Below are 16,245 nucleotides of genomic sequence, written 5' to 3'. Positions count from 1 at the left end.
TGTTTTCTTTGCATAGAAAAGTAGCGTTTTAGCAAGTGTCCTAGATCTACACAGCGGTAGGAGATCGTCCACTAGACCTAGAAGGCATAACTCAGGGCTGCAAACATTCGGGAAGGCAATATTATCAACCAGATATCGGGAGTACTTCCTTCCAAAACCCAAAGATTAGAGGGCATTCCCATATGAGATGATATCTAACCGTACCCCCATTTTTTGCAACTTTAATGGGGAGCAATATAACTGGTGTATCAATTTAAACTGAATCAGGTAATTCACTTGATTGTCGGGTGGTCCCTCACTCCAAATGTATCAGGGTTCTATCAAACAGCGTCAGTGGCACCGTCCACGCCACAATATATCCAAAGTAAAGTTCACTCTGGAGAACCACATTCGATTCAGTGTATTTTATTTAAACACAACATGTTTCGGACAGACGTCCTTCATCAGGTGCTAAAACTGAATCATCCTATCTCTTATCGATATAAGATCTCAGTACAAACAGTCAACAGCTTCATCTCATTGCTCATCATTAAGGTTTAGAATACAACAATACATCATGTTTAGAATACAAAATACAGCATTTCTAGCCTTATTCTATTTTAGACTTCCCCGTTAAGACATGCACTATTCCATTACTATTCGTTCTGTCACCTAGTTTAGTATACAAAATACAGCATTTTAGAACATAACAGGGATGCCCAAAAAAATTATGCTATTGCCCAGAGTTTTATGGTTATTTCAGGACTTCTCCCACTTTGCTTCCAAAGGCCAAACTATAATAGTTACATGGGAGGGATTTGGCGAGTAGGGCAAGGTTATATAGGTGCCAGGGTGATTGAGGGGACTAGGAGATGGGATCGACAGCCTATCAGAGTTGTTGTCTAGGGCACATAATTCAGGGGTATGTACCATGCTGACATGGGACTAGACATATTGTTTCCCAGGTGCCCCAGTCATGTGACTTGTGCTCTGATAAACTTCAGTCACACACAATACTGCTGAAAAATGACCTGAGATGGCACCTACACACCAATTACAACTAAAAAAAAAAATACACTTGGGTTAGGAATGAAATTTTATATTGTAGAGTGAATTATTTGCAGTGAAAACTGTCATTTAGAAATAAAAGCGACACCATAAACATCATGACAGAATCCCTTTAACGTAATTAGCAAGCGGGGTGTCAGTGTGCAAAGATCTGCATGTGCTGGCCCTTTAACACATAAATCACCAAAAAATCTATTTTGAACTTTTATTGAAATACTATGTTACCAAATAATAGATATACTATAGTGCCTAGAGATGGATGTATGAGGAATCAGATGGGGGCAGCAGAGCAGCCAAGGAATGGTTGGATTTGGCTATGAGATTTCTTACTCGCTCACGAACTGCCAAACTTCTCGATAGTCTTCATAAGCCACTTCCTCAGACGATGCAAGTGGACATAAAAGCCGTATTTGCCGTCTCGGTCGCAACCTTCCCCCCACGATACAATGCCCAGTTGGACCCAACGGCCTGTGTCTGGATCCTGTGGAAAGAGAACATCAGGAACTACTGTAATCCTGTATTGAAAGAAAAGCTCATTCCAAGCCACATCCCAATACTTCAGTTATTTGTGAATGTAATTACTATTGACACCTGGTCTTCCCTGCACTGCTTGTTCTGACTATTGAAACAATGTAGCAGAAGTCGGCTCTCCTTCAAACAATGCCTGGTGGCAAATGTGCCTTGATTTCTGCTGGATTTGTTAGGTATGTTCAGATTCCTGAGCTGCTATGTATCCAGTGGCTCTGTCTTGTTCCTCTGTAGAGTTACTAGTAACTACATTGCCGGTAAATTTGTAATACTGGCCCTTGCTTGGGTGGATGTTTTACCAGCTAGGCCAGTAAAAATATCAGCCAGGTGGCAACCCTAGCCGTGCCAAACTCCCCTGGGGTGGTAGGATGTTCATTAAAAGCTTCTTGTTTGGAAATAATATCAGTATAAGAAAGTTCTACTTCATAAAACTTGAGTCCAGTAGGCCAGTAAGAAAGGTCTTTCATCCACCAGTCAAACCCCTCACTGACTGGGGCAATTTGAATCATTCTAGATGACAGACCCAGCTGCCCCAAAGTCTGGCTGCCTAGTTTTCAGCCATTTGCCTCTGCTTCTGGGGAACGCTGTGCTGCTGTTGCTAGGTATTTGTCAGCCCTTGAGGAGCACCTTGTTTCATGGCAGAAGTAGCCCTTGTCTCAGATGAAGAAATGGATGGGCCAAACAATATAACTTTAATGGGGTTACAGTGTATGGGTTGCTGATCCTGGGCAAACTTACTGCCTTTTACTAAATACGGGGTAAGAGAGAGTCGTGGCTTCTTTAATATCATTACCTTCATGACAAATGGACCTCCGCTATCTCCTTCACATGCATCTCCCCTCTTGCTGTCCTCTGGACTGTACCCTGTAAAAGGAACAATTTCAAAAAAGGCAGTCGCATCAATATCCTTCACCTTGTGAGCTGCTCTTTACTGAGGCCCCCCTAGAGTAACACTTTGCATTGCTACAATACCTACCCTGTTGATGTTGCACCCACCTGCGCAGAACATGTTGTCTGTTATCTTGATCTTGGTGGAGGACTTGCAGGTTTCCTGATCCACAATGGGGAGATTTATCTGCTGTAAGGTCTGTGGAAGGTTTTGTGCCCCAGCACTCCAGGTCTCTTGGAGATTTCCCCAACCTGTAACCCGGCCCTTGTATCCAGCCGACAGGAGCCTACAGACAGTTGCAGAGGGTACAGACTTTAGCAATTGAAATATCTCAGGTACTTGGTATTGCAGTCTACATTGTCACATGAATTCAATGCCTGGTGTGGTCATGAACACCAATGCAAGACACAACACACCCAATAGCAGTAGGAGCAATTGAAATGTCATCTGCTATAGTTGGGATCTACTCCTGAAGAAGACCTATTGCAAAGTTCTTAGGTCACTGCAGTTTACAACTCAGTTTGTGGAAAGATACAACAATGGGGAGGTAACTTTTGTCCTACTTATTTTGGCTTTTGAAGGCTGGGGAAAAGTTGTGTTCTTCAAAGTTTAAGAATTGATTTCTGTTTATCTGGACTGCAGCTCTGGGCCTTTTCCCTTAGAAATATGGTGGGATATTTGGGTATAGTATGGTGAAGCAATATTGACATAGACGGTTTATCTCCCAAAGCTGCTAATACACAAGGGCCCCGTCATCTTCTTCCAAGCCCTCTTTATATATACAGTATATGTGGAACCAGCAATGTTGAGAAGGTCTTATCTCCAATCCATGTCTTTCTCATCCACACCCACCCATGACTCCAAGTCATTGTTAGATGGGGGAACCTGTGAGTAATGCTTAAACATGTTCCTTACTTGACCACAATGTCCTTGGTGGGTAGACACACCGGGTGGATATAGTTGCTGAAGGCCACCGGTCGCTTGAGTTGGATAAGAGCAATGTCCCTGTCAAGATTCTCCTTCCAGTTGTATTTGGGATGAACAATAATGCGTTCAAGCAGCGCTATCCTCTCTGTTGCTCTCTCATACCTGGAGGTGAGGGAACCAACCGATATATGGTAAAAGGAATGCCACAAGTTTGTTATCCTCAGTCATTGCTGGACATCAGGTTCTACAACTGTGTGCACATTAACTAATATAGCCATAAATAATATATGGTATATATCTAGGGCTTTATTTGTGCCAAATGATGACTAAGAAACTTGTGCCAATGGATGACCAAACATTATAAATAAAGAACTAAATGATTGAACATAAACATATACTGGATGAGGCAAAAAAAATACAATATGTCTTCCAGGGGAATTTATTTGGGGTGTACTTACTTTGTGCGGTAATGTTTGCCAATCCGCACCAGGATATCATCGGTGGTGTAGTTTTTATCCCAAGGGGGGTAGAAGATGCAGTGGGCAGCAGTCAGCACCCAACGATCACTCAACAAACTGGCCCCACAGAGCAGTTCTTGAGGGCTCTTCTTGAAAAGCATGACTTGCCTATATACAAGAGGACATTTGTCATTGGATTGTAAGTCACATTAGGTCACCATAACCACAATCTACCACTGCATACCTTACGCTATTAAAAGTATGGAGGTTTTAGGCCATGGCCCCAATCTGCCCTCATCATGTCCAGTGACACCCAGGCTAGGGTTACCACCTGTCTGGTTTTGAACCAGTTTTTACATGGGCACCTGTACCATAGCCCTGCCCACATGATGTGCACCCCTAACCATCATCCCACACAAATTTTATCAGCTCTATCCCTGAAATTACCTATCCCCCTGTCCAGACCTTCCATCAACCAAAGGTGGCAACCCTAGCCCAGACATATCCCCAAGTTAGAATACCACCCACTTTCTAATACATGTTTTAGATATTTGTGGAAGAGAGAATACCACTCCTGTTGGAATTACCATGGTGCACTGCCCGGCTCGGCGGTTTCACCCTTAACGATCCGACCCTGCATATAGGACTCCAGCAGCTCTTTTTCACTCTTATCCTCCACGGACTTTTGCTCAAAGAGGGGTCTCAGGCCACACTCTGGAAACAAAAAGGTCTTTAAATACACAGAAAAGGTCACAGGATAATGTAGCCTTGGCTGACAACAGAATGGCATGTAATCTGAGATAAGGTGTTTAGATATCATAATGGAGTCTTCTAGGTATAGATGTAGCAGGAAAACACCTATGTTTGCTCATAGCTTGCACAAACACATTCTAAATCAATGCCAATATAGGAATTCCTCTGCATGAAACACAAGTTCCAGTTCATAAAATCTAATGTCCTTACCTGCCTCTCCAGATCCAAAGGTCTTCTCATCAAAGAAGATCTGGTGCTCTTCAGCAGTTGTGCGCCCAGCAGGGTTGTTTAGAACATCTTCATCTATGGGACTGTCTGCCAGAGTGATGGAAAGACCAGTTACCCAACAGAAGACACATGTAACAACATTACAGATCAGTATAGTGCCGTATTTCCTGAACTCAATGAGGACATAATCATTTGATAGAAGTGTTGCTCCACTCACTGCATACAACTCTTAACATTCTCCGCCATATTTGAAGAGTAAAAGCATTTTGGAAGCTATAGTAGTTTCTCAAGAACCAGCTCAGTGGTGCACCTAATCCCAAAGGATCCTCCAATGATAACCTTGTCTTCTCTGCTGTTGACATGATGCATCTAGTTCAGAACATCTAAACAACGTTATTCCCACCCTTCTGATGTGTCAATGCCATGTATCATCCATAAGCCACATCTCACTATATTAGATATATAAGAGCAAGATTATTCTCATTGGAGGATCTCCTTGCCCCTTGGGGGCTATGATGGGTAAATCATAGATTTATATTGTAGGTTTCCTCTAAAGTGAATGGAAATATTCTGACTGCTCTCCAAAGTAAAGAGAATGCTCCAATGAGAATCATCCCGACCAAGTCTGCATCTGTTGGTTCTATCAAATATAGGTTCAGAAGTACAAAAATGGCAGTGGGGGTTATTTATAAACAATGGGCAAATTTGTACCTGGGCAGTAACCCATGGCAACCAATCAGTTGATTGCTTTCAGCGTTCAACCTACAGCTGGCTGAAAAATGACTAAAATCACTAATTGGTTGCTATAGGTTACTGCCCAGGTGCCCAGTGTTTATAAATGAGTCCCGGTGTTTTTTGCACTTTCCCCCTCACTCCTTAGTAAATGGTCCCTAATAAACTCAACCACAGTGACAATGTGGGAAATGACTAGAGGCTTTTAGGAGAAAACATGGAGGAACAAACAGTGTTTCCAATTGGTGCAAAATGATACATCAGGATAAAAAACTAACACTGAGCGGCATTTTTGTGGGTTTTTTTTTTTTTTTGGTAACAATTCAGTCAGGGGTTCCATGTCATTTAAAGCCAGATATTGTAGGAGATAAGGGGAACATAAACTCCCTCCAGTTACTCATCATAGGCAGTCTAAATATAGGCTTTAAATGACTTAGTATACAATATTGTACAATAAAACCGTTTTTATGAACTTTTCAGAACCAGCAGCCCAACTAAACTCCAAATGAATCCTCCAATGAGCACCCCAGCGGCTCAATGTCAGTCTGGCTCTATGTTCTATGGTCCTGCAACTGGAGCCGGAAGCTTTAAACCTCCTGATGTTTCATTCCAGTTTCACATCATGGAGCCAAAATTAGCCAATAAACTCCCAGCAAGATGGCTGACATAGTGCTCGGCTGATAAGAAGCGTTTTTCTTTACATTTTCAGTCTGTTTCAGTCAACAAAGCCTTACCACAGTAGTTCATGGGGCAATAGTCGTAGGTCAGGTTGGGGTGGGACACAAAGCACCACAATCCCTCCCCGTCATTGTCAGGGTTCCGGCAATAATTTTCCTGCAGTTTGACTTCTGGGATAAAGTCTTTGCGGCCGTACTGCTGGACACTCGGGGAATCCCAGTGCAAACAGGGAAGGCCGGAGATGGTCTTTGCCAGTTTCCCTTCATAATTTAATCCAAGCTCTGTCTCACACGGTTCTCTTGTCACAGACTCTTTCACATTAACGAGCAGAGGTTCCACTGTGGTTTTATTTGTGCCTATAAGGGAAAGGAATCATTATTATGGCACAAGGAACAGGTAGAAAAATAGGTGGCCATACATGCCTACTTACTCTTTGCCCAAATGTTCCTGGACCTCAACTCCCAGTAGACTCCAACAGATTGCCAACGGTTAAAGCATACGGGATGGTCTAAGCCACCTACAACTGTTGTAGGTTCTTGACAATGTCATTGCTAATGTCACATTGTGTGTTGGCCATTGTGCCCCACCATTTCACCAGCTGAGCTGTGAGAAAGTCCCACAAAAGAGGACTAACCACGACATGGGAAATTGGGAAACAGAAGAAGACAATGTGACAATGAAACAAACGTACCACACACAGTTATGACGCACTCCTCCCATTGCTTCTGAGGGTCCGTCGTGTAACACCATGGTCCTGTGGGATTGTCATTCGGATTGCGGCAATAGTTTTTAACCAGACTTGGGATAGTGGTTGGGCTAAACCTGAAACATTTAGAGAGAGATATCGAGCCATAAGATTTATTTTGGGTAGAAATATACATACGTTTAATAAGTTGGACCAGTGGAGAAACTAGATGTTACAGCAAATTAATTTTAGGGCCCCCGTCATATCTAAAGATTGTCCTGTTTTACCTATATATATTGAAATTGCTCATTAATTAGGGCCTTATGGGCCCCCCTATACCTCCTGGGCCCCCCTTGCAGCCGCAGGGTCTGCTTTCTCTGTAGTTACACCTCTGGGTTGGACCAAAGTAACAACTAACCTGCTACCCACGCCCAGATCTGCAATCTGCATTTTTGACATCAAAAGATACTTAATCTTTCCTGTATCTGGGAAGTAACTGAGCATATCCCACAGTCACACTCCCTTCCCAGAGACTATTATCCCACTGTTACTATAGGCACCATCTCTCCCTACTATACCTGCTATCCCACAGCCACACTCCCTTCCCAGAGACTATTATCCCACTGTTACTATAGGCACCATCTCTCCCTACTATACCTGCTATCCCACAGTCACACTCCCTTCCCAGAGACTATTATCCCCACTGTTACTATAGGCACCATCTCTCCCTACTATACCTGCTATCCCACAGTCACACTCCCTTCCCAGAGACTATTATCCCACTGTTACTATAGGCACCATCTCTCCCTACTATACCTGCTATCCCACAGTCACACTCCCTTCCCAGAGACTATTATCCCACTGTTACTATAGGCACCATCTCTCCCTACTATACCTGCCATCCCACATTCACACTCCCTTCCCAGAGACTATTATCCCACTGTTACTATAGGCACCATCTCTCCCTACTATACCTGCTATCCTTCAGTCACACTCCCTTCCCATAGACTATTATCCCACTGTTACTATAGGCACCATCTCTCCCTACTATACCTGCTATCCTACAGTCACACTCCCATCCCAGAGACTATTATCCACTGTTACTATAGGCACTATCTCTCCCTACTATACCTGTTATCCCACAGTCACAATCCCTTCCCAGAGACTATTATCCACTGTTACTATAGACACCATCTCTCCCTACTATACCTGCTATCCCACAGCCACCAGTGAGCCAGGGGAGGCAAGAAACAAATGCCCACTCCATGCCCCTGCCAGAACTGATCTTCCACAGTGCCAGGATGCTTGAAAGTGGAAGAGTGGGGACATTAGTCTCAACCGTGGGCAGAAACACCTAAATGAACACCCCAAATCAGTAAAGACAAAGATAAAAAACCGACTCACTTGGTCTTGTGTGGGTAGTTACTTATCCAGTACTGACATTCTTTGCCAGACCTTGTGACGCTGACATTCCCTCTGTAATGAGTTCCGATTCCTTCAGCACACGTAGTCGTTCCTATTGATCAATAAAAGCCCAGGGTAATTTGGAACCCAGTGACCAGACTGCTGAAATTGCAAACTGGAAAGCTGCTAAATAACTCTAAACCACAAATAACAAAAAAAATAATATATATATATATATAGAAGAGGAGACAAAGTGAGACACACCTTTTAAACAGTCAGCCCGGGCGTCTCTTGATTTCTTGTCTGGTTCACAATCTGTCAATGAGTTCAATGGAATTAATAAATGCAGAAAGGTACCTACAGTACGATGCTTTCATCTGCAGACATGGCAGCTCCATAAATACAATTTCCTAGAAATATTGTACAGTAATGAAGCATATATCTATTAGACAGAAAATGTTCACCAAAACTGGAAGTGAGGTCACATGCTCATATGATGTCACAGAATGCTTACTTTGCATTCAGGGTATTTAAAGGGAACCTACAAAAATTTGAAAGAATGTGGTAGGATAATGGGAGACTGGAAGGTAGGGGCCCAAAATCAAGTAACTCGTGAAAAAATTGGAAGTGGGGGGTTGAAGCCTGTAAGGGTAGGGGAGCTATGATGTAATAATGCAGGACTATGACATAACGAGAGGGTGGCTTCTTATATTTTCATTTTTCTTCCCTTTTAATAAAATTGTCATCTTCAACAATAGTTTGTACCAGTCAAAATGGTAAAATATCAACCAGGTGGCAGCCTAAGCCATGGCAGAGATTTAGTGAGTAGGCAGAGCTACGGATTGGTCTGGGTCAGAAGTGGAACAATTTGGGATTGCAAATGAATAAATTGCCGAGTAAATTTGTAATACTGTATTTATACATTATCTATAAACCAGAAAGCTCCCAGTTATGGAAAGGCTATCTCCCATAGACTCCATTTTATCCAAATAATCCAAATTTGTAAAAATGACTTCCTTTTTCTCTGTAATGATAAAACAGTAACTTGATCCCGACTGAGATATAATGAATCCTTATTGGACGCACAACCAGCCTATTGGGTTTATTTAATGTTTATACGATTTTCTAGTCGACTTCAGATATGCAGATCCAAATTATGGAAAGATCTGTTATCTGGAAAACCTCAGGTCCGGATAACAGGTGCCATACCTGTACTGGACCCATTCTTGGCTGGGCTAAGCTGGGAGGATTCCAGAGAAAGCCAATACAAGCATGACAAGAACATACAAACCCTTTGCAGATAGTGCCAGTACTTTACTTGTGTTTTTCATTTGGTTTACATGATATTAGCAGTTTTACACCTGTAATATCATGTGTTTGTAAAAGGATCATGGCCTGATTTTATTTTTCATTTAGTAGGGCACTGGCATAGGTTAATAGGCACAGGGCACCTTATTAATCTGCATATTTGTGGATCTTCTTATCAGCTAGGATTGGTTTGACAAAGGTAACTAAATGTATAGACTAATAAAACAGTTGCCTCCAATATTATATTATCAGCAAAATGGTAGAACGTTTGTTTGGTACAACGATGCAATAATCTTTCTACCAAGTGTCTCCCAGATGCAGGGCGTCCCTCGTCTTACTAAGGATAAAATGTAATAGAAATCAAGTAGTATTATCAGTTAGTCAGAATAATTTTCTCTTTTACAAAAATATTATTACAACAACATCGCCCCTGGCAACTGTAAGAACAAGCAATAATGTACAGCGCCAGCCCCTCCGCTGCGATTCCCTACGATGGTAAATTTGTTATCAGCCGTCCTACTACTGACCTCTGAACCATGAGGAAATCAACAAACACATGCGGGAAACCAACACAGGGGCAGATCGGAAAGGATTCCGATTAACTCACCTTTGTATTTGACCCAAAAAAGATCCTGCAACAGGGATAAAAAGATTTATCAATAGCAACCAACATGTATCACTATAAACACCATCAACATCCATATATAATGTGTACAGCATAGAATGGAGAGGCATTTACTGGTGGAAGGTAATTTCTAACTGACTCAACAGCAACCAACCAGTTCATATTTACAAGAAAAGACAAAATTACTGTGGGATAGCAGGTATAGTAGGGAGAGATGGTGCCTATAGTAACAGTGGGATAATAGTCTCTGGGAAGGGAGTGTGACTGTGGGATAGCAGGTATAGTAGGGAGAGATGGTGCCTATTGTTACAGTGGGATAATAGTCTCTGGGAAGGGAGTGTGACTGTGGGATAGCAGGTATAGTAGGGAGAGATGGTGTCTATAGTAACAGTGGATAATAGTCTCTGGGAAGGGAGTGTGACTGTGGGATAGCAGGTATAGTAGGGAGAGATGGTGCCTATAGTAACAGTGGGATAATAGTCTCTGGGAAGAGAGTGTGACTGTGGTAGCAGGTATAGTAGGGAGAGATGGTGTCTAATAGTAAACAGTGGGATAATAATCTCTGGGAGGGAGTGTGACTGTGGATAACAGTTATAGTAGGGAGAGATGGTGTCTATAGTAACAGTGGGATAATAATCTCTGGGAAGGGAGTGTGACTGCGGGATAGCAGGTATAGTAGGGAGAGATGGTGTCTATAGTAACAGTGGGATAATAGTCTCTGGGAAGGAGTGTGACTGTGGGTAGCAGGTATAGTAGGGAGAGGAGTGCCGATAGTAACAGTGGGGATAATAGTCTCTGGGAAGGGAGTGTGACTGTGGACTTAGCAGTATAGTAGGAGAATGGTGCCTAATAACAGTGGATAATAGTCTCTGGGAGGGAGTGTGACTGTGGGATAGCAGGTATAGTAGGGAGAGATGGTGCCTATAGTAACAGTGGATAATAGTCTCTGGGAAGGGAGTGTGGCTGTGGGATAGCAGGTATAGTAGGGAGAGATGGTGCCTATAGTAACAGTGGATAAAAGTCTCTGGGAAGGGAGTGTGACTGTGGGATAGCACGGTATAGTAGGGAGAGATGGTGCCTATAGTAACAGTGGGATAATAGTCTCTGGGAAGGGAGTGTGACTGTGGATAGCAGGTATAGTAGGGAGAGATGGTGTCTATAGTAACAGTGGATAATAGTCTCTGGGAAGGGACTGTGACTGTGGGATAGCAGGTATAGTAGGGAGAGATGGTGCCTATAGTAACAGTGGGATAATAGTCTCTGGGAAGGGAGTGTGACTGGTGGGATAGCAGTTATAGTAGGGAGAGATGGTGCCTATAGTAACAGTGGGGATAATAGTCTCTGGGAAGGGAGTGTGACTGTGGGATAGCAGGTATAGTAGGGAGAGATGGTGCCTATAGTAACAGTGGGATAATAGTCTCTGGGAAGGGAGTGTGATTGTGGGATAGCAGGTATAGTAGGGAGAGATGGTGTCTATAGTAACAGTGGGATAATAGTCTCTGGGAAGGAAGTGTGATTGTGGGATAGCAGGTATAGTAGGAAGAGATGGTGCCTATAGTAACAGTGGGGATAATAGTCTCTGGGAAGGGAGTGTGGCTGTGGGATAGCAGGTATAGTAGGGATAGATGGTGTCTATAGTAACAGTGGGGATAATAGTCTCTGGGAAGGGAGTGTGACTGTGGGATAGCAGGTATAGTAGGAAGAGATGGTGCCTATAGTAACAGTGGGATAATAGTCTCTGGGAAGAGAGTGTGACTGTGGGATAGCAGGTATAGTAGGGATAGATGGTGTCTATAGTAACAGTGGGGATAATAGTCTCTGGGAAGGGAGTGTGGCTGTAGGATATTAGGTGTAGTAGGCAGAGATGGGGCCTATAGTAACAGTGGGATAATAGTTTCTGGGAAGGGAGTGTGGCTGTGGGATATTAGGTGTAGTAGGGAGAGATGGGGCCTATAGTAACAGTGGGATAATAGTCTCTGGGAAGGGAGTGTGACTGTGGGATAGCAGGTATAGTAGGGAGCGATGGTGCCTATAGTAACAGTGGATAATAGTCTCTGGGAAGGGAGTGTGACTGTGGGATAGCAGGTATAGTAGGGAGAGATGGTGCCTATAGTAACAGTGGGATAATAGTCTCTGGGAAGGGAGTGTGACTGTGGGATAGCAGGTATAGTAGGGAGGGATGGTGTCTATAGTAACAGTGGATAATAGTCTCTGGGAAGGGAGTGTGACTGTGGGATAGCAGGTATAGTAGGGAGAGATGATGCCTATAATAACAGTAGGATAATAGTCTCTGGGAAGGGAGTGTGACTGTGGGATAGCAGGTATAGTAGGGAGAGATGGTGTCTATAGTAACAGTGGGGATTATAGTCTCTGGGAAGGAAGTGTGATTGTGGGATAGCAGGTATAGTAGGGAGAGATGGTGCCTATAGTAACAGTGGGGATAATAGTCTCTGGGAAGGGAGTGTGGCTGTGGGATATTAGGTGTAGTAGGCAGAGATTGGGCCTATAGTAACAGTGGGATAATAGTCTCTGGGAAGGGAGTGTGACTGTGGGATAACAGGTATAGTAGGGAGAGGTGGTGCCTATAGTAACAGTGTGATAATAGTTTCTGGGAAGGGAGTGTGGCTGTGGGATATTAGGTGTAGTAGGGAGAGATGGGGCCTATAGTAACAGTGGGATAATAGTCTCTGGGAAGGGAGTGTGACTGTGGGATAGCAGGTATAGTAGGGAGAGATGGTGCCTATAGTAACAGTGGGATAATAGTCTCTGGAAAGGGAGTGTGACTGTGGGATAGCAGGTATAGTAGGGAGAGATGGTGCCTATAGTAACAGTGGGATAATAGTCTCTGGGAAGGGAGTGTGACTGTGGGATAGCAGGTATAGTAGGGAGAGATGGTGCCTATAGTAACAGTGGATAATAGTCTCTGGGAAGGGAGTGTGACTGTGGGATAGCAGGTATAGTAGGGAGAGATGGTGTCTAAAGTAACAGTGGATAATAGTCTCTGGGAAGGGAGTGTGACTGTGGGATAGCAGGTATAGTAGGGAGAGATGGTGCCTATAGTAACAGTGGATAATAGTCTCTGGGAAGGGAGTGTGACTGTGGGATAGCAGGTATAGTAGGGAGAGATGGTGTCTATAGTAACAGTGGATAATAGTCTCTGGGAAGGGAGTGTGACTGTGGGGTAGCAGGTATAGTAGGGAGTGCTGGTGCCTATAGTAACAATGGGATAATAGTCTCTGGGAAGGGAGTGTGGCTGTGGGATCGGAGGTACAGGTAAGAGAGGTGATAAGACAGCAGGAGTATTTTCAACCAAAGCATCAAATACCGTCTCAACTGTAGACTCTTTTATCTCTCGGAGCTCCTCATAGTTACAGATCTCTTCAATGCATTCTCGCTCCATGTTCCCCTGCCGAAGTTCTTCAAAGCCACTGTTAGCTCTGCGGGACCGTTTAAGTATAGTCATGGCCTCATTGCTGTTCAGGAAAACTAACACAAATGCAAAATATATTTATTGGGGAGCTGTCACGTGCGCTGGTTTAACGGGAGATAGTAATTTCTCAACCACACGAGTACAGTATACACAAGATTCAAAAGAATCCTTCAAGAAGTTCTGATGTTGAGAAAAGCTGCTCAGTTGAGTTGCCACTCCTCCTCTGTGCAGTTCTGATGGCCCAGTATGTCCTTTTACACAATCAGAGTCTCAGCTTCTCTTGGCAGTGTTAATGTCTTAAACTGGACATGTCTATGGGCTGGTGGGAAATCAATATTCATTGTTCTAAATATGAGGGAACCATTTAGATGGCTCCATGTAGGCATGATTTGAACCATGGTCGAACAGGGAGGGTCCAGCTGACCCTGACCTGCTCCTTGCTGGAAACTGTGTGCACTCCCCCTGAACTCCCCCTCCCCAAAATCGCCTCTGCAAAGGTAAGAAGTTGAAGGTACATCCTCTGCAGGAGCTCATGACTAGGGCAGAGGGCCCTGTGGTGGAAGCACTGGTGGTCCCCAGACACCCAAGTCTGACCCTGGATTAAATGACAGCAGCACGCTGAAATTTTTCCGAATGGTTGCTTCCAATTCGAAATGCAAGAGCAGTTCATGCATTTTAATGCATCAACCGCAATAGCATCAGGCATATCTTCCATCAACTACACTGAGAAAAATGTTGCGTTGTGGTTAAAAAAAACCATGGAAACTTGCACCTGAAAGTGCCCTTTGCACTCTGCGGTGGTGGTCACGTATGACCCCCACTGACCTCTACAAAAGCTTGCCAGGTTTTAGCGCTTCTTTCTTTCCAGTAGATAAAATCTCAAAAATTCAATTTTGTAAAACTTAACTATTAAAATATTCAAGATTGTGGTTTCTTTTACCAAGTTTTTTTCCAGGGGTGGATAAACCGCCATCTCAAGTTTTAATAAATGAGCCCCAGCACCTCAACAACCCTCCTACACATCAGTTCAACAAAGAACTTTAATCTTTGCATGAAGAAACATCTCCATGAGATAAATGTAAGGATGCCTAATAATTACGAACTATGCCATTTCATTGAGAAAATAAAAAAAGCAGCATAGTATGGGATCTGTTATCTGGACTGCTTGGCTTCAAGGAGGAAGTGTGAAGGTGGTATGACCCTTGTCGCTTGCTGTTGACCCTTATCACTTCCTGTTGACCCATGACCTCTCACATACACAGCTGAAGGATTAGGAGAGATCCCGTCATATTTGTCAACTATCTCTCTCTGAGTGACCACTTTTGGACAAAGAAATCAAAGGGACAATTTAATCAAGAACCAGGCTACCCACCAGATTTTTCAGGGAAAAAGGAAGTGAGATTGTGAACCCTTTTGAAACCAGAATTTAGCCAGATTGGGATCTACATGAAGAATATTTCCTTTGGAATCTCCTACAGTTGACCGTTTTGGAGGTCTATATTTCAGTTCAGGTCTTTCTCCTACAACAGGGCTGTCCAACTGGAGACCAATGGCCTCATTATAACCTTCAGAGGGGATTCTCAGTGACCCCATTCTGCTTGTGGGCTTCATAGGTGTCTTCATTTGACAATATTTTATTATATTTGGCCCTCAAGTAGATCTGCTAACAGATCATGGGCTCATATCATGGACGGCTCTGTCCTTGAAGAAACCAAGGAAAATGTCCCATGTATCATCATCATCATCATCATCATTTATTTATATAGCACCCACAAGATACGCAGTTCTTTATCTATAGACATGCGTTCCATCACACATATTTCAAACAAAGAGTCTTAGTTATATGCTTATGAATTAATAACATAATAAAATATTTTGCAGACCCTCCTAGAAATCAGTTCATTGGCCAATGTCATATGGTGGAATGTTGCTCAACTTGAACAGCCAATAATTTAGAACAAATCAAAAAGTGTTCTATCTGCAAAACTGACCCCTCCTCAATGTTGTTTCCCATAATGCTAGAGTTATAAGTCCCTATACCATTCTGACCTAGAACTTCAACGCCCAGCATGTTGAGAGGTGGATGGACATCCCTTGTTTAGCCCTTATCTGTTGCCCCATTCTCAGTTGCCTATCGGATCAGATTTTTCAGCAATTCTTCATTTGCCCCCAATATCCCACCAAACCTTCTTACCATTCTGACACTGGACTAGAGACACGACAGCTGCCAGGAGGAGACCCCATATTAGGTGGGCTCTTTGCTTCATGGTGAGGAGACAGGAGCCAGTGAGATGCAGATCCCACAGATTTAGTTGGAATAATCAGAGATGTCTGTCTGGACTTGAGTCAGGGATTTACGGACCCTCCTCTCCCACCCTCCCCCTTGCTGCTCTCCCCAACCACCAACAAGTGGGGTCAGTGCTAGTTACACATTCACTAACAAATATTCAGTCCAAACAAAGGGCCTGCTAAATGCTCAGCAAAAGCCTCAATCTGGCCATATACGAACCTTCACTGCACTGCACCCCTTCTGTACCTAGGGTGGCCACCTTT

General features: G+C 43.4%; 1 protein-coding gene across 1 annotated transcript; it reads right to left on the bottom strand.

Moving 5' to 3' along the window:
• Positions 1-389: 389 nt before the first annotated feature.
• f2.S (coagulation factor II, thrombin S homeolog) lies at positions 390-15,992 on the bottom strand. Its single transcript, NM_001093048.1, has 14 exons — positions 15,887-15,992; positions 13,588-13,748; positions 10,245-10,269; positions 8,594-8,644; positions 8,330-8,441; positions 6,932-7,062; positions 6,297-6,596; positions 4,813-4,917; positions 4,437-4,563; positions 3,850-4,017; positions 3,380-3,553; positions 2,572-2,750; positions 2,369-2,439; positions 390-1,528 (listed from the first exon to the last, which is right to left on the bottom strand). Exons 1-14 carry the CDS (start codon positions 15,957-15,959, stop codon positions 1,382-1,384), a joined length of 1,824 nt encoding a protein of 607 aa, NP_001086517.1. The 5' UTR covers positions 15,960-15,992; the 3' UTR covers positions 390-1,381.
• Between the last annotated feature and the right edge of the window lie 253 nt (positions 15,993-16,245).

This window comes from Xenopus laevis, chromosome 4S (assembly GCF_017654675.1).
Source record: "Xenopus laevis strain J_2021 chromosome 4S, Xenopus_laevis_v10.1, whole genome shotgun sequence".
NCBI classification, from domain to species: domain Eukaryota; kingdom Metazoa; phylum Chordata; class Amphibia; order Anura; family Pipidae; genus Xenopus; species Xenopus laevis.
The sequence above is the reverse complement of the archived record's forward strand: the minus strand, read 5'-3'. Positions and strand labels throughout refer to the sequence as shown.